At 42.8% G+C, this 23,875-nt stretch overlaps 1 protein-coding gene and 1 long non-coding RNA gene across 8 annotated transcripts in view; one reads left to right on the top strand and one right to left on the bottom strand.

Annotated features, from left to right (window-relative positions):
* Nucleotides 1-6,180: 6,180 nt before the first annotated feature.
* LOC111774699 (uncharacterized) overlaps nucleotides 6,181-23,875 on the bottom strand; it is a 117,052-nt gene continuing 99,357 nt past the window's right edge. The window contains exons 3-4 of the long non-coding RNA XR_011420924.1: nucleotides 17,141-17,291; nucleotides 6,181-10,394 (exon numbers count right to left, since the gene is read on the bottom strand). This is a non-coding gene — a long non-coding RNA (uncharacterized lncRNA). The remainder of the gene's footprint in view (nucleotides 10,395-17,140; nucleotides 17,292-23,875) is intronic.
* On the top strand, nucleotides 6,468-22,967 carry MC2R (melanocortin 2 receptor). Of its 7 annotated transcripts, none has more exons than XM_070220598.1 (4): nucleotides 6,468-6,562; nucleotides 13,520-13,718; nucleotides 19,749-19,851; nucleotides 20,182-22,967. In XM_070220598.1, exon 4 carries the CDS (start codon nucleotides 20,308-20,310, stop codon nucleotides 21,202-21,204), a length of 897 nt encoding a protein of 298 aa, XP_070076699.1. In that variant the 5' UTR covers nucleotides 6,468-6,562; nucleotides 13,520-13,718; nucleotides 19,749-19,851; nucleotides 20,182-20,307; the 3' UTR covers nucleotides 21,205-22,967. The 7 variants fall into 7 exon arrangements, with proteins under 7 accessions (XP_070076699.1, XP_070076697.1, XP_070076702.1 ...); XM_070220596.1 differs by having other exon boundaries at nucleotides 13,520-13,708; XM_070220600.1 differs by lacking the exon at nucleotides 6,468-6,562 and adding an exon at nucleotides 10,424-10,831 and having other exon boundaries at nucleotides 13,520-13,708.

Here is a 23,875-nt window from a genome sequence, read left to right on the forward strand (position 1 = left end):
GGTGGCCCTCAGTTCAGATTCTTCCCTCTGCACCCCACACAGCTTATCTCCCAGGCACTTTCTATGAACAATCTTATTATATCCCCTAAAATTCACTTTTTTCAGCACACAAGTAATGACATCAACTCACAAACATTCCCATGGGACACGCCACCATACCCAACATGTCTTGGAAGAAATATGCCCTTTTTTTAAGATACCAGGCACCATTTTATTATTCACAACAATCTAAGATTTGTCTAATAATTAAATACATGCATAAAGAACATGTACATATGCAGAGAAAGAAGCTAGCATCACTGAATCAATGATAAAAATGGCAGAAGTTGGAGTTCTGTGAGACAACTGGGGTTTGATGCCTCAAAACAAAGTGGGGATATTCCACAAACATCTCCTGTCACCTGAGGGTACACCACAGGACATTAAAACATAAATGTTTCTTTGCTTAGTAATGTCAAATGAAACATCAGCCATCAGTTGAGTGTGGAATTTCCATCCACGTGTCCAACTTTGTCTGTGGCTGACTGAGAACTTCTTCATTTCCGGTTTAAGGGGGAACTTGGAGCACCTCACTAATCAGATTCGAAAAGAGGCTCTAGTGCAGAGATATGGAGAGTTAATGCAGCTCGAACTTCAAACCGAGTGTTGTCCTACAGGGAAAGAGTGCACATACCACCTTTCTTATGAGCATTCAGCAAAATAAATACCTTGAAACTGAAATCGATTACTTTGACAAAAGTGCAGAATATGATTTGATTCTAGCATGTTGACTCTATGACCTACTCTTACACTTCCTTTACTTTGTGACCTCCCAGCCCCAAGGGCAGTACCCTGCACACACAGGGACTAAGGTACAAATCCCTATTTCAAAAATAGCTGCCACCACACGTCCTCCTCCCCAGATCATCCAATACGAGCCTTCTAACAGTCTTCAGCTTCCCAGTGTGACTGGTACTCCCACGCTTCCTGCTCCACCCCCACTCACCAGTCAGGGAGCTTCTGCAATTAGAATGCAACATGACACACAAAGGCCAGTCGTCATTAAGCATTTACTACGTGCAAGGTACTGCCTTTTTATTCTTTCTACACACAATGCCAAAATTCTTACCTGCTTTTAATACGCTCCTCTAATTAAAAATCAGAGTCTTTTATATAGCATCCAAGGTTTTTTCATGATCCAAACTATGCTGGATTTACTTACCCTCCATGTCTTCATCATTCCCCATTCTCTATCCTTGCATTTAGTTTAACAAACTCTTATATAGCGCTTACAAAATGCCAGATGTTGTCCTAATTGCTTTTCAAGTGTTAATTCATTTGATCCATATAAGAACACTAACTGGTAATGTATTAGTTATGATAGGGAGGGCTGACTTGCAGTAACAAATTAACCCAAAAATATCAGTGGCTTAGCACATAAAGCTTTATTTCTCATTATGTGTGCAGTGTGGTTCAGAGAGGGCTCTCTCCACAGTGTCACCCAGGGACCCAGGCTGACAGAGGCACTTATGGTTTTATCATATAGAACACGTGGCCTCCAAAGCCCCTGCAAAAGAGAAAAGGAGCACAGCTGGGGAGGTGCGCTCGCATTCACTGGCTCAGTGTGAAATTAACACTCATCACTGCACACACGGTCTGTTGATGAGAACTAAGCCACCCTGGGTCCCAACCTAACTGTAAGGGACACTGGAAAGAAAGAGTGCATGTGATGTTTGGTGACCACAGTGTCTCTCAGGTAGGAAATATTAGTATCCTTTTTAGAGAGAAGGAAACTAAAAAATAAAGGCCTGGAAAAGTTAGGCAACTAGTCTAAGATCACACAGCTAGTCAGCTACAAATCCAAGATCCATACCCAGCCAGTCTGGTTTCATGGTCCATACTGTTAACCACTCCTTACCATGCCCCCAAGTATGTGCTTTTATCATTGCTTTCCTTCTTTTTTTGGAATGCTCTCCCAATTACATCTGCTTAGCAAAATCCAGTTTACCCTTCACAGTGCAACTTCAGCAACATGGAAAGATGTCCTCACACTCACCTGATAGAGAAACCGGCACTTTGACATCTGAATTTCCCAAATGTCTTATACATACTCCGGATATCACACTTATCACATTTACCCTTTGTGTGTCTCACGTTTATTCCTGTGCGATCCTTCTTCCCAACTAGATAATGAACTCTTCCTAGGTCAGGGACTAGTCAAACACATCCACCTCCCCAGCACCTTGCAGGGTGCCAGGCACGTGGTGCACATGACTGAGTGCTGAGTAAACAAATGGATAAATCTCTGCCTTGTTGTATGGAACGTATGAGGTTGTTATCAGGATCAAATGGGCTAATGTACATGAGAGTTCTAGTACACAGAAGGGGGTGAGAAAACAGTCAAGAGCAGAATAAGAATCTTTTATTGGGCACTAACTCTGTGTCAATCATTATTGCTGGGTTTTTTGTGCAGGTAGGTGTTCTGCAAATGGATTTCAATATATTTCCTTTAACACTGGAAGTGGAGTCTAAATAGGAAAAAAATCTAAAACTGTAAGAAATTTGCTTCCTTTGGTTTTATGGTTGGAAGCTTGTGTCTGTGGTTGACCCTCTTTATTCTGGGTGGCATGACTTTGGAGAGCCCTCTTGGTCTTACACATATGTCAAATACATGCTCTTAATTCACTGGGTAGCTCAGATATTGGTGGAGTCATCCAAATGTTAGAGCAAATGAAATAACATTGCTTCAGACCTCCATGAGAAAATCTGCACTTAAGCAGGCAGGCCTTCACCTTCCCACCACCGGGCCATCAGCTCCCACGTGCCTTTTCGTCGTTCTGGCAGAAGTGTCCCTACTCCTTTCCGAGGTCCCGCCTACCTTCTCAAGAGCACGTGTCCTGCAATCTCTCCAGCACTGTCAGCTGCCTCGCCGGGTCTGCTCCCACCTACTGAAGGTTCCCATCAATACACAAACCTTCTCAGGAGATCCTTTCCTGAAAAGAATGCCACCTTTACTCATGCCAGCCCTCCCTCTGGACATTCTTGCATCAAAACTTCTGAAAGTAGTTGTCCATACTTGCTGTTCCACCTCCTCACTTTCCATTCCCTCGTCAAGCAACTCCAACTAGGTCCCCATCTATACAGCTGCTCCCCATTTCTCCTCTTACCCCTACAATCCATTCTCCATGGAGCAGCCAGAGAGATCCTCTTAGAACCTGAACTAGGTCATGACACTCCTGTGTCTAAAACCCCCGTGGCTTCTCACCATTCTCAGAATAAAATCTTAAGTGCATATCATCTCTCTACCTAGTGACTGCACTTCTCTGAACTTCATCTGTAAATGGGGCCAATAAGGCCACCTCCCACGTTAGTTGCGAAGATTAAATGTCAACAGATGTAAGACACTTAGAGTAATGATTGTGGCTGGCACATAAGAAATGCTATGTAAGTTATTATCATTGCTTCAATGGCATATTTTAGCAAAGATATTTGTGAGTTTGTGAAACAATAGAAAATATATATGTTGATCTTTCTTCCTGGTTCCTGGCACAGGACTACTAAAACCCTTGTAATTTCCTAAGTGATAAGAGCACTAGAAGCGTCTTTCGTTCTAATATTCAGTCTTTGACCCAGGTTCCTAACACAGAGCTCCTAAATCCCTCGGAATTTCCTAGGTGATGAGTGTCTTTTGTTCTAATGAGACAACTCTGGATGGGCTCCTGGATAGTTTCAGGATAGGGGCTGGTTACCAGAAGGACCAAGTCATGATTAGAAGCTTGGAACTTTCAGCCCTAGCCCCCCTTCCTTCAGGAAGGGGAGAGTGGCTGGAGATTGAGTTAATGATCGAATATGCCTACGTAATGAAGCCTCCATGAACATCCTAAAAGTACAAGATTATGGGAGCTTCCGGGTTGGTGAACACATCTCCATACTTGGAGGGTGATGCACCTGAGCTCCATGGGGACAAAGCTCCTGTGCTCAGGACCCTTCCAGACCTCAACCTATGTATCTCTTCATTTGGCTGTTCATCTGCATACCTTATAATATCCTTTATAATAACATAAGTAAGTATTACTCTGAGTTCTATGAGCCATTCTAGAAAATTATCCAACCCAATGAGGAGGCTGTGGGAACCTAGATTCATAGTCGGTCAGTGAAAAGCACAGGTGACAACCTAGGACTTGCAATTGGCGTCTGAAGTGGGGGCAGTCTTGTGGGACTGAACCCTTAATCAATGGGATTTGATGCTCTCTCCAGGCAGTGTCATAACTGAATTGAATTGTAGGACACCCAGTCAGAGAACTTCTTGATGTGTGGAAAATCATCCACATGTATGGTGTCAGAAGTATCGTGAGTGTGTGAGCAAAGGAGAAACACAGGAGTGTTTTCTTGCCCCTGTCTCTTCCTGGTCCTCCATTCCATCTGCCTCCTTGAGTTGTCTCCTGAATCAGTGTCTCTCTCTCCTTCTCACCGTCCACCTCCCCTGACTCATTTTCACTCTCTTTTACAACTTTAGCTTTTTTGTAGTGGAGGCATAACACTGAGTACAGGATGGAGTTGTGAATAGCAGAAGAAAAGGGGCTGAGCTGCTGGACTGTATAAGAGAATACAGGGTGTACACAGGAGTTCCTTGGACGCTCTCTGGAGTTCCCTCATTCCATCAACTCTCTGGAGGAAAGAAATGGGCTGGTGATGGACCATGTGCTGCAATTGTAACATCCACTGCTACAGCTGTTCTACCAGCACCTCAGCTCCCAAGTTTGCTTTTAAATGTTCACAAGCTGACCGAATTTCTCTCTCTCTAAGATATCTCTTAAAAAATGACCACTATTTTAATAATATTTTGGACCAAGTTCTAATAAGAACTACAGAGATTGGTGTATGATTTTACAGTTCCCTAAGCACTTTCACAAACCTAGTCTCATTTAATCCTCCCAACGACCCACTTTACTTGAGGAAACTGGAGACCCAGACCCCTGGAAGTTAGAACTCTAACCCATGTCTTCCGGCTCTAAATCTAATGTCATGTCTACTCTGCTCCCTCCAAGAGATTTTTGCCCTATTTCCTTGCATAATTGGAGGGACATGAGCCAAGAAAAAGGAAGAACTGAAATAGCAAACCCACTCTTTTCCTAAGGCTTAACCAAAGCCTTAGGCCACCTTGTTCTTCCCTGAAATCTCTCTCATCTCTCCTAAATTGAGCTGCACAGGTCTCCACACAGAGGGAGCCCCCTGAGGCTTGCCTTCTCCAGAGAGCGTCCTGTGTTCCAATACCCCCTCCGTCTGCCAACCTGCCCTGGGGCCCACTCCCTGAGTCCTGCCACCAGTTTTCGCAACTAGCTAATCAGATCCACAGACCTTTGACAAAGATTCTGTGATGCTGCAAGTCTGAAGGTTGAAATCAAGGTGTCTCCTCTTTTCCAAATAACACAAACAGTGGCTTTCTGGAGGAACTTCCCAGCTATTATACACTCTTTCAACTATGTGGCTCTGGTGGGAAAGAGGCCTGTGGATTACCCTCATTTGAGCCCCCGGGCATGTTGCTGGGCACACAACTGCTCATAAACAATCCTAAGCCTGGAATGACCCTGGACCCAGCAGCACCCGGGGAGAACATGCTTTGTGTGAGGGCCAGGCCAGAGGAAAGGCACTTTATTAAAAATGAGTTTCCCTGCCTGGAAAATCAAATCAGACCTCTGTCCTCAGTCCTTTCTACCACCCACATGTGATCATCTTCCAGCTTGGGGCTGGAACTGATATTTTTAGAAATGGCCACTGAATTGGACTCTGCCCCTAAGCCCCAGGTCCATCCCCAAACTGGGCCCCATGTTGCAATTAAACACTCAGGTCGATGTGCCTGACACCAACAGTGGTCCTTCCCTGCAGGCAGTGGCAAACAGAAAACCAACACTGTTGGACCCTGAAACTTAGCAATTTTGCTTTGAATGATGGAGTTCTTGATGGTGGTTGCTGTGAAGTCCTGTGACAAGATAAACTGGCAGAACGTGGGGGTTCTCTCCTTATCTTGGCATGTGCTCTAAGTGCCCTTGAGCACACAATTCCCTCTGTCTCACTGTTTAGTCTTGTGAAACACAAATAAGAGGATTAATTGCTTCCTCTTAATGAGGTTAATGAGCCAAATGTTTACAAGATGTCTTGAGAAGTTTGCTGGAAGTTTTAAAACAAATTATTCCAAAACCGTTTCCTCAAAACCTCAGTTTATTGAATTCCTTAGATGGAAAACCAAATGCAACTCTAAAATGAGGTTTTAAACAAGCAAGCTTACAATCCCATAATATGCCATAAACCTCATCATAAACATTGGAAGCAACCTTGTCTAGCTGAGCCCAGGGAAACTGTGTCTTAATCTGTTTCTTTCCATTTCTCTAACTTCACATTACCAGAAATATGCAGTTCATTTCATATGACATTTATTCAAGGTTATGATAACAAACGAACTGTCTCTCCCAGTGATGCGTATGTTCCGGCGCTTCCTGGCCCAAGGTCTGTTTGCTTGCTCTTCTTTCAAATTTCATTTGTTCTTAGTCATCTTGGCCAGAAAGTTCCTGCTTCAGAGCTGAAGGTAAGTACATTTTCTATTACTTTCTCAGGTTCTTAAGTGCCTTGGGATCATAAATAGAGCAGTTAGGAACAAATTGAAGAAAAGGTTATGTAGAATTCTTAAGAGTTCATCTTTTTATTACGGTCTTTCATCCTTCCTGAGGGAGTATATTTTTTTCCTAATTAAACTATAACAATAAAATCTATTAATTGTTTGTCTAACTGAAGCAACCTTCCCTCTGGGTGAATTTATTGGCTTCTCTGTGTTCCCAGTCTTTAAATGATCATCAAGCTCTATTCAAGCACTGTGGCCATTTTTCTCCCCAGTGGAATTAGAGGTGAAAAACAATCATGCTTCTTTGATCCCTTCATGAAAGCCACCCTTTGACCTGATTAACTTTTCTGTTTTCACATGGGTGATAGTTTTGCTGCCGTGATGACTAGGAATGCTGGCATGTGGTTGGCATCCTGCGCTCTGGTATTAGTGTCTAAGCAGCTCTTTGGATGCAAGCATCTGGATTGTTTGTGGTTCTGGGGCAGTGTACACTCTCTGCCTTTCTCATCCATTAGTTCAGTAGTCCTCTGACTTCACTGGCAGCAATACAAGGTGTAGGATAAATGAAAGTTAAAAATGCATTTATTTTCATACAACTCCTCCAAAGCAGTCGTCATTTGGAAAGCTGTGCAGTCACTGCAGACGTCAGACACTTTGCTTGGCTGGCTCTGTCATGGGGACATACATTCTCCAGAACAGAGGTCTCAGTCTTTTTATAAAAACAGCTATTCATACTTATATTTCCCTAGGCTGTCTTGAAATAACTCTATTACCTATTCTCCTCCCAAACATACACACGTGCAGACATACACACATGTACACATACATACACATGTACACGCATACACATATACACATATGCGAAGCCCAAAAGAGGTAGTAATAGTAAAGAGATAAGAAGGGGATGTGAGAGTAAGGCCTTGAGCAAGATTGGGAGGAGGACCCCGAGCAGGAGTACAGAAGTGGTGGTTAGAAGCCGTGCTCTCTCCTTCCAGCATTGATCAAAAAGTCCACTGGATACTGAGGTGCCAGGCCTTGCTGCAAGCACCAGTCAGTGCCTGCTGTGAGCTCCAGGGGCCATGGACACAGAGAGGGGCGCCCTAATTCTGCCTTTTGAAAACTCTAGCCTAGGCTAGAGAGGGGGAGCCCCCCTCTAGAGGGAGAGCCCCACTAGAGATACAGAGTAGAGCGATACAGAACAGTCTCCATCCTTCGGTGGAGTTTTGCTCCAGCAGCAATTGCCCTCTCACAGGTTCTTGGCTGGGCTCTGGGCGTACACAGGTGGCAGGGACAGTTTTTATCCTAAAGAACTCAGAATCCATCTATGAGGGAAGACAGTGTGTTTCAATGTGAGTAATGCCATCAGAGAAATAAGGACAAACAGAACATAGGAACATGCACGGGAAGCTCCTTCAGGCTCCTTTGGGAGAGGAGAAGCAGTTTAGGAAAGTCTGCGCAGAGAAAGGGATATGCGTGCTAAACACGAAAAGGTGAAGAAGTAAGTGGGGAAGGGACGCCACACAAAAATCACTCTACACACACAGGCTCGAAGCGGAGAAGCATATGAGCAGACAGAGAGGCTCTGGTGTAGGTGGAACCCAGGTGGACTTTGGGCTCAGAGAGGTGAGAGACAAGAAAGAAGGTGTCGAAAAGGTGTCAATTGTCATTGTAAGAAGTTTGTGCTTTGCTCTCTGGCTATGAGGAGCCATGCTATTAAAATTTAGAACATGGCTTTAAAGTAAGTGCTTAACTCAAAATATGCACGTGCTAAGTTAAGCAGTGTGTTAGCAACGCATGGAAGACTTACATGGACCCTGACTTGGTGGGAAAATAAATGGTGCAAACAAGAGAGGCTAAAACGACCTAGCACATGTTCAAGTGGCAAAGTGTCAAGCCAGCAAGCGTTTCTGAAGCTGCTGCTGAGACGGCGGGGAAAGGTCAATGTGGAGAGACGCAGGAAGGGTCTTGGAGGAGGTGCGGGCCAGTGGAGTAAAACTTCAAGTGAGGAGGATTAGAGGTGGTGGAAGGTCAAGGGTCAGGGTGAGGAGGGAAGGAGAGATACCCTACACGTGCAGAGAACCTCTCCAGCTGTGTAAACTTGGGCAAAAGCTCGCTTCTTAGGACCCTCATTTCCTTGTCCTACGATAGGGTACATTGTCATTCCTGCCTAATTTCAGTCTTCTTGTGACTCTCAAACAAGAAATACTGTAAGCACAGAGCCCTGTCAAGTGTTAAAGGCTCTCTACACCTGCCATAGACAGGCATCCTTGATGGCTGAATGCTCACACTGGGGAGCGCTGCCGCCTTTACCACACACTGGGAAAGAGAAGAATGAGGCTGCCTCGTACCCCAAACACAGGGTCGCTTGAAGGCCTCTCGTGATTGATTTTAGACAGAGGTCAAAGAAGGGTGTGCACTGGGTTCAGATCAGCCGTAGTCTATCATTAATGAGCAGTGCCACGTGAATAGTCAGTCTTTAGAGTTATAAATGCTTCTATTTAGTGAAATCCAGAAAATCGACAGCTGGTAAGGGTGATTCGGTGCTAGCAAAGGCTGTTGCGACAGCCCAGGTTTAGTAAGTGAACTAGAAATTCACCTATTGTTGGAATTTCTCCTCGCTTTTTCTTTCCAAGAGCACAGATTAATACTATCCCCAAGTCTTATGGTGCTATTTTTTATTTTATTTTATTTTACACCAAAACAGCCATAGAGTCGAGAAGCCTCCAGGCCCTGGTTCCTCCTGCAGCTCTATGCTCAAACTAACATGAGCCCTAAACGCCCACGTGCTTGTGGGGGCAGGACTGCTACCCAGTCAGACTAGCCTAGTGGGCCAGAATCCTCCTGCTTCCACTCATGCTCAGCCTGCAGAGGCTGTTTGGAATAAAGGAGAAAAAAATGGGCCTTGGAGCCAGGCAAACAAGTAAGTGGGTAGAACTTGAGCAAATTACTGAACCTCTCCCAGATTCAGTTTTCTTATGTATGAAATGGGTGGGGGAGCAGGAAATAGGACTAGCACCTACCTCTTATATTTAATTGGAGCATTAAGGGAGAATGTCTTTTACTGAGCAGCCCCTCTGACCTTTACCACAGAGACCATTGTAAGAGAAGCCATGGCAAAATCAACCTGCCTTTAAAGGACAGAATTTTAAGCACATGCTGATGAATTGGGAGTTTGCTTTTTTATCTGTTAGAGTATTAATTAAAATTGCTAAACACATGTTTGCTCTACATAGTACACGGTAAATTACCTACAGCTCTGGCAGGTAAAGTCAATCCTTTCTCATCGTGTACACCACGGAGCAGCATTACTCAGATTAGCAAGCCACCAACACCTTCCCTCTTCCCTTTCTAAGGTGTGTATGTCTTCTCTCCTCAGCTCGATTTTGCTGGGTGCTATGGTGTTTCCTATCTTTTTTATTTCCAACCACACATAACCTGAAATTGGATCCTAGAAGGTGCTCACAAATGCCAATTCTTTATTTAATTACTTGGATTAAAGCCAAAAGATCCTAACGCTTTCCTTTCCTCTTCCTTCTCATCCCCCAACTCCCACCATACCTCTTAGATAACAACTGCTCCCAGCTAACACCCCGCGTCCTCTGGGACTGAGTTCCACTGTGGAGTGCACAAAGCACGAAGTCAGAGACCAAAAGCTGCCTGGCATGCTCAAGGCAGCCCTGGGGTCCTGTCAGGCTTGGGTCACCTGCTTCCCAGAGGTAGTGGTAAGAGGAGCCAGGTGAGCCAAAGAAAGCTTCAGAGCATCCATCCAAAGATATGAAGTAGGTTTAAAATTCTTCATCTGGAAGAGAAAAGCAGTTGTTTAATATTGTTTTATTTAAAGGCATTTGTTCAGCTAAACAAAGCAGTTAGAAACTATTTTGTGCTTTTGTGAAAGAGGGGAAATCTGGAGCTATTTCGGGGGTGGCGGTAGAAATGAAACTGTGCAGTGGACAATCTAGAACTCATCTTTAAGGTGAACTGCAACAAGGGTTTGGAACAGACTGAAGACAGCCTGAAATGCCAAGTATTTTAAAATGGACTTTTATTCTGCAGGCAATGAGAACTCTCTGAAGAAGAATAAACTTTACCAGGCTCACACTGCGTGCTTGGCTCTGGCCTGGGTAATTTACATATAGTATCATATATACACCCAACCGTAAGGCAAGATCTCTAGGAACTCTGTGAGCTAAGCAGCATTGTCTCCATTTACATATGAGGAAACTGAAGATGACAAAGGTTAAGGATATGTATTTCTTTGATGCTTTTTCTTGATTTCCATGATTATTTCTCTTAGACTAAAACAAAAATTAACATTCACAAAAAGTTTTTGTATTTTTAGGATAAATTGGAAATAAGACTTTCTAGTAATACCCAGAAGGTCAACTGTCCCTAACTAAGATCAAATCTTAGTTTGATCTTAATATGTCATTTCTCTCCCTCTCTCTCTCTCACACACACACACCGCTATTTCTCAGATTTCTCTTTCAAGAATATTGGAAATTTCGAAGAATATTAGAAATTGTTTTAAGGAGAAAAATAGATGAGTAAGCAGAGACCCAAAGATATATCATCACTAAAAATATGAACTCCTCCGGAGGCCAAATTCCTCATTATGATCAAGTGTTTGGAGATCAGATTTAACATCTTTTAGGTAACCCTCTGATGAACATCCTTAGCTGTATTCTTATCAACATATCCAGCTCCGTTCCCAGAAAAGTCTACCATTTCTCTGGAATATAGTTAAACAGGACAGCAGACCTAAGTATCCTACAGATTCATCCTTTCCACCTCAGTGACTGAGTCTTTTATCTTCATTTGCATCATATAATGTAATTTGAGAAAAATTAGTGTCCATTAAGTTGTGTTTATAAAACTCCAAGTATCCTATTTTGTTAGTAATCTCAACTGAGTTTTCCCTAGCCAGCTAGATAATACACTTATATCAAACCTCAGAGTAAATAAAAATAATAAGGATGACACAAGTGACAGTTGAAACTGGCTGAGATTACTATTACATTAAGGGGGGGAGGTGAAAGCTACAATAGTTCATATAAAACTTTTTTTCAATTTGGTAAGAAAGAGAAGCAAAAAAGAAAAACTCCCTTAGTGAAAACATTCTCAGCAGCGTACCTGCTGAACTTAGGTGCTCTCAAGGCCCTTCTAGCTCAGCAATTCAATTATGCTGTTCTGTATAAATGTCAATAGGGCCATAAAGTAAAGTAAACAAATCAATGAGCTTCCAATGAGAAGTTCTCCGTGCTGCAGTTGATTCTAAGGGATCCAAAGGCACAGGGAAAGAGAACTACGTCTTTGACGTTTAATAGCAACACTAGCACTGTTTCAAATTAGACTCTTCATTACCCCACAAACCACAGTGGATAACAATACACATGCTTGACTTTGGGCCATCTGTCAATCATACAAAAATATGAATTCTGGAAGGTCACACAGAATTAAACCCAATAAGAAATCAGGTGGAAGCCTTCACAGATCATTCCACAGCAGTCAATAGTGGTCATGTCTAAAAAGCATCAGCTTAAGGCCAGTGGTAGCGTTGGGCATCCAATGGCAGGTACCAGGGAAGGGCGGAATGTTGCACTACATGGACTGAAGATTAACATCACTTATAAAGTTCCTCACAACAGGCACAAAATCTTTTCAATTTGTTCCTTTGTTCAATCCCTTTTGTGAGAAGTCCTTCAAAGTAGTCTGCCCTATTCAAGTCAAACATCTGGGAGGAAAGGTGTGAACTGGCAAGGGCTCAGATCTTCCTGCAGGGGTGTGACCATGTAAAAGTTACTGGTGGGCCAATCAGCTACACACACCTTGACCACCACACTGACTCCTGCCAGGAGCTGCCAGGGCTGGGTGGTGTTGAATGCTGGGCGGGAAGGAAGATTGGGGATCCCGCCCATAGGGATGTTTGGCAAGCTCATTGACCAACCTACATCCTCCACCCTGCTCCACTCTCATTCTTCACCGTCCATCTTTTTAAGTTTCATTCAGAGCCATTAAGCTCTGGTCAAAGTCTGAATAACTCTTCCGCTTTCAAAGAATGGCCTCCGACATTTCAATGAGCTTCATCTTGATCTGCAATTAGAATCACACTCAAAATACTTCAAAGATGCCACAGAGGCACTAACCTACGAGAGCAGGAGATACCCTTTTACAACCCTATGCTAAGGCCCCTGAATTACAACCTTATGATAAGGCCCCTGGTCCATTCAGGACAAAGTCTACCACTTGGCTACTTTTAATTTACGTAAAATTTAACCTGCCCCTGCATGTTGGTTTTGAAGCTTTTACTGTTGTTTCGTATTTTTCATCTCTCCTTTTTTGCTAGATCGTTATTAGCTTATTTTACTACTCAGTTCTTCCACTCTTTTTCTTGGCTCTTTGAATTCAAGACCAAGAAATAGAAGCACAAATCAGTTATAAGGACAGTTTGTGCCCAAAGAGGAGATGCTGGGCACCTCTCGCAGCCAATATTGAGGCAGGAAAGGTCTGGTGTGTTTGTGGGCACTGAGACAGAAATAGGAAGCTAAAAGTGGAAAGGCCAAAATGCCATGAGAGTGCCCAGACGGCGGAGAGCATGGTTCAACTGGGATAACAAAGGGAGGTGATAAAATTCATGGCAAGTATGTAGGTCAAAATCTGCCAGGTGTTTCATTGGCAATAATCCAAAAGTTTGATAATCCTGCATTGAGGAGGCTATAGAGAGAAAGTGCACTCTTATGCACTGCTGGTGAGGATGTGTAAATTGGCACAACCCCTCTGGAAGGCAATTTGACAATATCTACGAAAATCATCAATGAATATACACTTCCACTAAACAATTCCCTTTCTGTGAGCTTATCCTACTTATACATGCACATGAGAAATTATATATTTACATGATTATTCATTATAACATTCTTTGTACAGCAAAGTGTTTGCAACAACTCAAGTGACTATCAAGACGGAACAGACTGAATAACTTAGGACATATCCACATAATGGAATACCATGCAGTGGTTTAAAAAACAAAAAAGAAGAAGAAAGAAAGGAAGGGAGGGAGGAAGAAAAGAAAAAGTGATCCATCTAATTCGTGAAAAGTCTCCAAGATCAAACAAGGTACAGAACAGTATGTATAATATACTACCTTTTGAATACAAAGTCAGGGGGTCGGGGGGCCTAGCACAGCAGGAGTACTAGCAGAACCTGTTTCTGCAGGACCTAGGGTTCCTCTAATTGGCACCTTTGGCTCTAGGACTCCCCATTGGCCGCGTCGAAACTTTCTTAGAGCTGTGCCACAGTCTGAGAATCTTCCTCCTCAATTCTCCTTCCTTCCCCCTTTCCACCCCCAGGAGTCTGGCCTGCCTCTTAGTCAGAAGGCTCCCCTGCCTGCTCCTGCTGCCTTTCCCCTTCATTCTTTACAGGCCTTTCTAATCCCATCTTGTCACCTGCTTCTCGGACACCCTAACTAACAACTGGGAGATGATGTACATTTTCATACTCGCTTGCATGTTCATAAAGAAACCCCAGAAGAAGATTGATTACCTCTTTGAGGAGTAGTAATGGGGCATTACTTTAATGAGATAAAGGGTTGGGAAGGAGACTTTTTACTATTCATACCTATCTCCGCATACATACATATATACATATATAAATATATGACTATAGTACTTATTCAAAGAATGAAATAAAAATGTTAACTGCATCTAGTAAAAACAAGGGAAGAAGGGAGCACAGAAGCTGGGATGCTGAGAGGACTTCTGTGATACCGTGATTTATAATAAGAAACATATATTTGGTCTTCCCTTTTCTGTCACAGAGCTCCTAAAACCATTGCAATTTTCTAAATGATGAGAGCAATAAGGGTGTCTTTTGTTATGTCAGTGAGGTGGCTTTTGGAAAGCCCCTAGGTAACCTAAGGATGGGGGCTGGTTGCCAGGGAACCAACCATGTGATTAGAGGATTGGAACTTTCAGTCCCACCTCCCTGACCTCCTGGGAGGGGAGAGAGGCTGGAGGTTGATTCAATCACCAATGGCCAATGATTCAATCAATCATGCCTATGTGATGAAACCTCCATAAAACCCAAAAGAATGGAGTTTGAAAGACTTCTATCTCGGTAAACACGTGGAGTTTTGGGGAGAGTGGTGCGCTCAGAGACCACGGAAGCTCCGCACCCTTTCCCCATACTTTCCCCTCTGCATTTCTTCCATCTGGCTGTGCCTGAGTTACACCCTTTTATAATAAACTGGTAATCTAGCAGGTAAACTGCTTCTCTGAGTTCTGTGAGCCGCTCTAGCAAATTAATCAAACCCAAGGAGGGGGTTGTTGGAAATTCCATCTATAGCCAATGGGTCAGAAGCAAAGATGACAACCTGAACTTGCAACTGGCATCTGAAGTGGAGGAGTAGTCTTGTAGGACTGAGTCCTTCACCTGCAGGATGTGATACTACCTCCAGGCAGATAGTGTCAGAATTGAATTGAATTGTAAGACACCCAGCTGGTGTCAGAGAATTGCTTGGTGTGGGAAAAAAACCCCACGCATTGGAACTAGAAGCTCTCAAATCATCCAGAGGTAATCCAGAATTCCACCTCACACATGTACCTCCACCCAGCTCAGCCCCAGGCACACCCGACAGCTCACACCTTAGACCCCAGAGCTCACTTCCCATGCTGGCTCTCTGTAAAGCCGAGCTTACAAAACTCTATCAGCTGGAAAAGCCTGAAAACCCTATAATAAAAACTACGCATCCACTCAGTAAAAGAGTAAGCCACCTTATTCTTCTTTCCTGCTGTTCTCCAGAAGAGCAACACAACAACCCCCCAGCAGCACAGAGAACATGCTGGCTCAGTGTTGCTAACTTATCATCAGAAAAGTTCAGGGGAGCCCCCCAAACACAGTCCACCATCTCCAGGATGCTTGCAGCCTTTCTGCTCGAGGCCTCCCATGGCATCGCTGTCTTTTCTCAACCAAAAGTGGGGACTGCGGGGTCTTTCCATTCTCTGAATTTCTTTAATTATCTTTGAGAGAGAAACTTGGGGAAACCATCCTGAATGAGTCAGATATACAGGTTTAAGGTTTATAAGTTATATTGTTTTTATTTTTTACCAAAGCCAATAAAATATCCTTATCAGATGAATATTTATAGAAGCGCTAAGATTAACTGATTTGTTGTAACAGATATTCATTTTTGGAGCCAAATAGGCTTTGATTTAAATTCCAGCTCCACAGTTTAAAGCCTGTGGAACTTCAGTATCTTGGCCTTTCCACCTCACCTCCTCAGATGCAAACTGGGGAGAATGTGACCACCTCACATTTTTGGCGACAGGATGAAAATGAGATATGCCATGTACAACATGTAGCAGAGTATCGGTTGGCACATGACAGAAATTTAACAGATGATAGAGCCTTCTCCTTTCTCTTAGAACCCTTTCAAAATTGAAAAATTGTATTTTTTACATTTTCTAGTCAAAGCCAATAATCAATATAAAACTCTCATTTTACAGGTGCCCATGCTCCCTTCTCTTTTGCAAAGAGCATCCGGCAAGTTGGGCCACATAACAGTAGTTGGGGCCACATTTGTTTGCCCCTGTGGTACCACGAACTCTGATGATTCATGTTTTCATGTTCCCCTAGATCCAGCCAAAAAATAAAGTTGGTTTTTGTTTTCCCTGTAGTCCTCATGTGATTATAATTGCCGCCCAATTCTCTACTTTGCACCCAAAACCTACCCCTTCAGCGCAAGTGAGTCAGCAAAGATTGTTTCTAGGTGCAGACTCTACAGCTGTGAAGGACGTCCCTTGCTTCTCCTTCATCACTCACCTTCCCATCTCTGCCTCCCAGGGCAACACCACAGAGTTGGAGCCTTTTAAGATCTTGGTTACTAAAGCTCAAGATGGAGGAGCTTGGTGTTCAGGCAAGGAATTAATCCCAGAGGTGAAAAACAATATAAGAAGGATCAAAATTTAAACATCACTCTGAAAACCAAGACTTAGCCACCGTGCAGCTCGATTAGTTGGGCTGAGAGTGGCCTCCCTTAGAGAGTGTGCCCAATAACCGGTCAATCAATAACTTACCCTCAAAATGAGGCCAGAGAATCAAATGACTGACTCATGTAGGGGAGGCTAGAGTCAGCAGGAAGAAAAAGAAAAGAAAAAAACAAAACCAAAACACCTGCTAGCTTAAGTATAAATTGATTGCCTCTTTATTTCAGAATAATAATTCTTGGTGTCTTTTCTAAAATGCTTTGTTTGGCCATCATTTTAGCAATTGTTCCAGCTGACTGAAAACGTTCTGGAGAGCTCTGATGGTTATTAATCTGCCCTCCCTGGCAGAGGGAGATGCAAAGCCGTTCTTTAGCACACGCTGGAGTCCAGATCTTCAATGGTCTAAAAGGCACTTTCAAATAAGTATTCCATGAATAGTTAACATTGTTTTTTTGCTTTTTATGTTTACCAGACACGTTGCTTTCTTAAAATAGCTAAAATACCCATTAGATTCACGTAGGCTCTGCCAAATTAAAAGAAAACAGAACCAGCCCTGATGGCTTACCAGTTAAAGCTTGGTGCACTCAGCTTCGGTGGCCCAGGTTCCATTCCCAGGTCTGGAACCACAACACTTGTCTTTCAGTAGCCATGCTGTGGAGGCGGCTCACATGGAACTAGAAGGACTTATAACTAGACCATACAACTATGTACTGGGGCTTTTGGGAGGAAAGAAAAAAAGAGAGAAAGGAAGATTGTCAACAGATTTTAGCTCAGGGTAAATCTTTCCCAGCAAGAGAAAAAAAAATTATAAACATAGTGTTCCCACATCAAATATAATTTCTCTACCCTAAAAGGTAGAATATGACTATAAATGCATGAATGCTAGTCGTGTTAATGAAACGTTTTGTGCCAAGAGAGATCATAGTGGAAGAGATGAGTGGGTTAGCAGAGGCTGGGGTCCTGAACCATTCCTTTAGTTTAGCCAGAGGCAGGTTTCAATAGAATATTGGAAGGAGAGAAGCAGCATGGATTTGAAGGGTGGATATTTATTGCCCAGTAAACTGTAAGCCCAGAAAAGAAGTGAATATAATAAAGAGATCTTGTAGATATATCTCCTGTTGGTTCTGTTTCTCTGGAGAACCCTAATGCAGGGCCCAAGGCTTGTGCCCATCATGAACCACCTATGGAAACCCTGTCTAGACAGAGACCCCTGTCTTAAACCTGAGTCCATAAATGTGATCAGATTTGGTATATATTTTTAATCTTGAATGCATTTGATGGAGGCATTGATAAAAAAAGAAATGTTCAAAGAGATTCTGGCACATCTTAAGAAGCTGGGGTTCTGAAACCCAGCTTCAGTTAACGTGCATTGCTGATCTGCTGCTGCCAATCCTGTAAATCCACAGGATGGTCTTGAATTTAAATAGAAATCAGTGAAGTCCATGGGACCACTTTCAACAGGCCATCAATCAGCCACTGTTACTGCAAATTCATGAATTGCTGCCACCCTGGAGTGGGGAGCTACAGGTGGTGTGTAACCCCACTCTTGGTTGAAGGGAGTGATGACTCTAATAGGTGTTTATGACTGCTTCCTGCGTACTGGACACCATTCTAAGCTCTCCACGTGCACTAACTCATTTAATTTTCAGAACCACGCAAGGTAGGTGCTGTTATTATCCCCATCTGACAATTGAGGAAACCATCCCGAAAGGTTAAGTAACTGCCAACGCCACACTCTGGCCAGGTGTGTAGTGGAGCCACCTCTTAACTGCCACACTGTACTCCTTTCTCAAAGTTGTGAGGGGTAACAACATATGCAAGAAACCAGACAGACCATTCCCCACCCCAACCCAAATTGCAACAAAAATCGACATGTACTATTTTCTTATTGTCTTAGTGCCCTTCTCAGAGCCCAGCAGGGGTAATAAGTTATATTAAATTTCTATGCCCCTGTTGTTCCCACTTAGGTATTGCTTGTAGAAAACACTGTCACTTGATTAAGACTTTACAATGACCCTCTGTTAACTAAACTCAATTATCTGAACTGGTGAGTTAGAGGAAGAGCTGATGTTTCTGTTGGAGTCCAGAGGCAGAAAAAGATCACTTCCCCAGCTCATCAGTCAGGTGGGAGGAGCTCCCCTTTCCTGTGGGAGCCTTTTTGTTCTACTCAGACTTCAACAGATTGGATAAGGCCTGACTACATTGGGGATGTCAATCTGTTTTACTCAGTCTAGTGATTCAAATGTTAATCTCATACAAAAACACCCTCACAGACACACCCAGAATGATGTTTGGCCAATGTCAGGCACTCCCGGGCCCAGTCAAGTTGACACATAAAATTAACCATCACAGGTCCCATCTTCTCCAGCATGTGTGGACTCTGCCGGCATACAGACTTCCCAGGGCCTAAGTAGGTAGAACTAGGGTGACTAATTATCCCAGTTTGCCTGGGACTGAGGAGGTGCCCGGGATGCAGGCTTCTCAATCCCAGGCCAAAAGGGATGGATTGGTCAGCCTTGGTGGAACCCTATCAGCAGCTTCAACCTGTCACTCCACTTCTTTCCTCATCATCTACCTACGTAACTCATAAACTTCCACCTTAATATTTGACCTCTGATCCCAGTCCTTTGTGAGGAAATTAGTTCCTTTCCAGGAAAACCCTTAGTGTAAGACAGTAATGAGTGCCCTATGGACTTTGGATCAAGAGCTACACTCCTAGATTCAGTCTCCCCAGGGCCACCTTACAACCTAGCAGCTGGCTTCCCACACACTCAAGTAGCAGGGAATTAAGCTCCATCTCTTGAGAGGAAGAGTAGAAATAATTTGTGGCCTTATCTTTATAACTGCTGCAATGGCTAAGGCAAATCTAATACATTTCATAAAACTGCCTGTGTCTAACCATCTGGAAACTGAAACAGTATAAATTCCACAAGCTCTCACCAGAAGCAGACTTCTCAAAGCTGTGCAACTATGATCTAGTCAGCACGTTCTGCTTGAGGGCAACTGCACTCTTCTGCTGCCATAATTCAATTCCAACCTACTGAAATCTTGAAAATATTGGAAATCTATGGAAATATCATTCCTGTGAGTTCTGCTTTTGAAATAGAAGTAACACATATTGCATAGTCAGTTTCAGGAATGGTGTGTCAATACCTTTGCCATTATCCCACAAGCCGTAGGGTCAGCAGTAACCCAGAAAGACAAGCAGTGGAAAAGAAAGGACCTAAACATCTCATCCATCCACTGAACCTGGCCACCACCTCCAAGTTGAAAAAGGTTAGTCGTGTGCTTTCCTGTTTCTGCACAGGCCTTTCATTTCTTTTACTTCTTTTCTCAGTCTAATCTATCTCACATACAATTGGGTTCTTCAGAAGGATGGGGAGAGGGAGGGGGAGAGGCCAAAGATAATCTTTATTTTTATCTCTGGGCTCAAAATTCCACTAAAGGTGTTTTTCACAGAGCAGTTAAGATGAGGTTCTAGTAAACTTTTATTTAAATTATTGCACCACTATATTTAGTTGAGGCAATAGAGCTTTCTTAAAGCTGACGTAGCTTTTTATTTTGTAGTCTGTTTTGCAACTGTTATTTCTATATATTCTTTTTTAGGTGGATGTGTGGTTTTTAACCTCAGATCTCCAGCAAATACTACAAAGAAGAAAAAATTCTAAAGAATCAATCAAGTTTCCTGTCTAGTCCAAGTAACATCCCTGGTCTTAACCACAAGCAGGAGAAATGAAGCACATTGTCAATCTATATGAAAACATCAATGATACAGCAAGAAATAATTCAGACTGTCCTCTTGTGGTTTTGCCAGAAGAGATATTCTTCACAATATCCATCATTGGGGTTTTGGAGAATCTGATGATCCTTCTGGCTGTGATCAAGAATAAGAATCTCCAGTCACCAATGTACTTTTTCATTTGCAGCTTGGCCATTTCTGATATGTTGGGTAGCCTATATAAGATCCTGGAAAATATCCTGATCATGTTCAGAAACACAGGTTATCTCAAGCCTCGTAGCAATTTTGAAACCACAGCCGATGACATCATTGACTCTCTGTTCATCCTCTCCCTACTTGGGTCCATTTTCAGCCTGTCTGTGATCGCCGTTGACCGCTACATCACAATCTTCCATGCTCTGCAGTACCACAGCATTGTGACCATGCACCGTGCCATTGTTGTCCTGATAGTCATCTGGACGTGCTGCCTGGGCAGCGGCATCGCCATGGTGATCTTCTCCCATCACATCCCCACAGTGATCACCTTCACCTCGCTGTTCCCTCTCATGTTGGTCTTTATCCTATGCCTCTATGTGCACATGTTCTTGCTGGCCCGTTCCCATGCCAGGAAGATCTCAACCCTCTCTAGAGGCAACATGAAAGGGGCCATCACGCTGACCATCCTGCTCGGGGTGTTCATCTTCTGCTGGGCCCCTTTTGTCCTTCATGTCCTCTTAATGACATTCTGCCCAAATAACCCTTACTGTGTCTGCTACATGTCCCTCTTCCAGGTGAATGGCATGTTGATCATGTGCAATGCAGTCATCGACCCTTTTATATATGCCTTCCGGAACCCAGAGCTCAGGGAGGCATTCAAAAAGATGATCTTCTGCAACAGTTACCAGTACTGACCCCTGATTTTAGGAACCACAGGGATAATATTGTCAAGTGACAAAATAACATGACATACCACTAAACATTAATGCTCTCGACTGTCCTTTCCTTCCCTAACACGTATATGGATTATCCCACTAACTAGTGTTTGTAATCCTCAGTTCCAAGTGAACAGCCTTGCTGTAGGTACAACTTTTATGACTAGAGAGATAAAATAATGTACTAAAAAGAAGGACAGAATACAAAGCATATACAGCAAACAAATTTGAGAGCTTTGGGCTAAGGCAAAATCTTGTTCTCCTATAGATTAGCAAGCATCTCACTGGGGTAGCCTTTCGAGGCTGGAGGCCATTTCAACCAATTTCTACAAGTTAAAGTACCAGGGCAAGTACTCAGAGCAGAAACTACAGAATCTTTGTAAGCCAAAGGTGCTAATAAATTGCTGCAGCTGAATTTACCTGTCCTGCACTGCCATACAGAATCTCTGCTCACCCTACTCCCTCTGGCCTGCCTGCTTTATTGTATTACATCTCAAATCTTTTTGGAAGTAGGCAGGGTATAAAGTATAAATGTCAAATAACTACCTCTGAGTTTCCAATAATAAAGTCATCTGTTAGTTGTCTTTGATCACTCAGTATCCCACTGCCCTGAAAATCCCTGCCTGGTGAGAACTCCTCACACCTTAGAATTACAAATTTCAAAGAAGAAAATAAAAATTAATCCATTTTGTTCCTATGTGGGGATAAATAAAGGCCAGAAGAAAATTGTGACTATTTGCAGAAGGTATGATCAATCTTTGTGTATTTATCCAAATGGAGAAGTACAGGAAAAGAGACTCAAAGCCCCAAGGTATTTTGTGGAATAAGTAGAGTGTGCATGTGCATGCATGTGTGTGTGTGTGTGTGTGTTCACCATGCTTTTGGACTATAGGATAAACCAAGACCAAATCAACGCTTCAAGAATAGTGCTATTATTGAGACCCAAGCCATTGACTGATGAAAACATTTTACCTCCCCCCACAGATGAGTCTGAGTGGCAGATCCAGCCACTGGAAAATTTCACCCTACCATCAGCCACAGGAAACATGCCAGATATTGAAGAGTGGCATCCCCAAGGGGAATAAAAGAAACATAATTTGTAAGTTTATCTGTTTTTAATAGCTACAGATAAAGCTTAAAGAAGAAGCAAATTCTGATTGTAAATCCTTGCTAAGTTGGAGAACAATTTAAAGGGATGAATGATGAGAGAGAGAAAAGAAGCCATGTCTTCAGATGCACAGAGTGTGGTTGCTCAAGATCCACTGAGAGTCACAGTGTCTTCTGGAGGAGGCAATACTTGGCCTTCAGTAGAATTTTCCCTGAGCTGCTGAGAGGACTGCTGGTCTGGTGATGGGTTCAATATTAGATGTGAGGAGGGACAGGACCTTAACAAGCAGAGAAGAAAGCAAGGAGTTAAAGGGAAGGCAGCTGCGGGCATGTTTCCAGACAGCCTGCATCACAGATTGGAGATGAACCCCATAGTGTGTCTTCTTGTTCTCTGTGTTATGTAGAAATGCTTCTTTGCTCCTTCCCCCTCACAAAGGGATGATACTACTCTAATGTACATTAACCTGGATTTATTAATATATAAAATACTATATATAAGCTTATTTTCCATAAAATCTAAAGCACACCCCTATGAATGATTTTTAAATGTTATTTCTACCATTAAAAGAATAATGTATAGCACACTTTTCTGTGATTGAACTGAGTAATGTCAATAAAATGTAACTTTTCTTTGAGGTTGTGCTGTTCTATGATACTATACATGTGTGTAACGCAATTTCGACCCAATCATAAATGGTCCTAAACTGTTGTGCTTATTGAATTCTGCCTTTGGTACTAGGTCTGCTATCCTTCCTAAGCTGTCAGCTGTCACATTCTCACTGTTGTTGGAGGAAATCACCATGAAATTCCTCCACCTCTCATTCTCTTCAATTGGTTGCAATTAATCTAAGAAACAAAGTCAAGAAGGTTATTCGAATAGTATATAAAGCAAAAATAAAGGCTGAGTGCTAACTCAGAGATATTTTCAAATCTAGGTCATCAGTTACATTCAAATGAGATCAGGGTCTTTAGTACTCATAGTTACTGAAAAAAATTATGGTTTCCTGCCTCTACCTTCAAACGTAATTCAAACAGAAACAGTATCAAACTGCACACATTTGAGTAAGGAAGATCAACAAGGTCAGATTTTTCCCTTGATTATCACTTCAATTCTTTTATAAAAATATCAAACTTTTTAAAAGCTTTGCTGATGCCATAAACATATGTTCAAGTTTTGTTGATGATCTAGCCTTGGATCAGAAAGCTGAGAATGTTAGGAAAAGGATGAAGTACTATAGCAGACTTGATGTCCTCTCTCAATGCAGGACAGAGCACTCTCTAATTAAAACAGAGAAGTTTCCTCTTCCTTGCCCTCATTTGTCCATTGCTATAGTCTGAATGTTTGCTTTCCTCAAAAACTCATAGGATGAAATCTTAACTTCCAAAGGTGGTAGTATTAGGAGGTGGGGCCTTTGGGAGGTGACTAGGTCATGAGGACGGAGCCCTCAGGAATGGGATTAGAACCCTCATTAAAGAGGCTCCAGAGACAGTGTCAAGATGGTGGCATAGGCAGACTCTGAACTCACCTCCTCCATGGACACAA

Source organism: Equus caballus, chromosome 8 (genome assembly GCF_041296265.1).
Source record: "Equus caballus isolate H_3958 breed thoroughbred chromosome 8, TB-T2T, whole genome shotgun sequence".
NCBI classification, from domain to species: domain Eukaryota; kingdom Metazoa; phylum Chordata; class Mammalia; order Perissodactyla; family Equidae; genus Equus; species Equus caballus.

Bases quoted from the DNA above. Each gene is read 5' to 3' on its own strand.
- MC2R (XM_070220598.1), top strand. From the start codon at position 20,308: ATGAAGCACATTGTCAATCTATATGAAAACATCAATGATACAGCAAGA.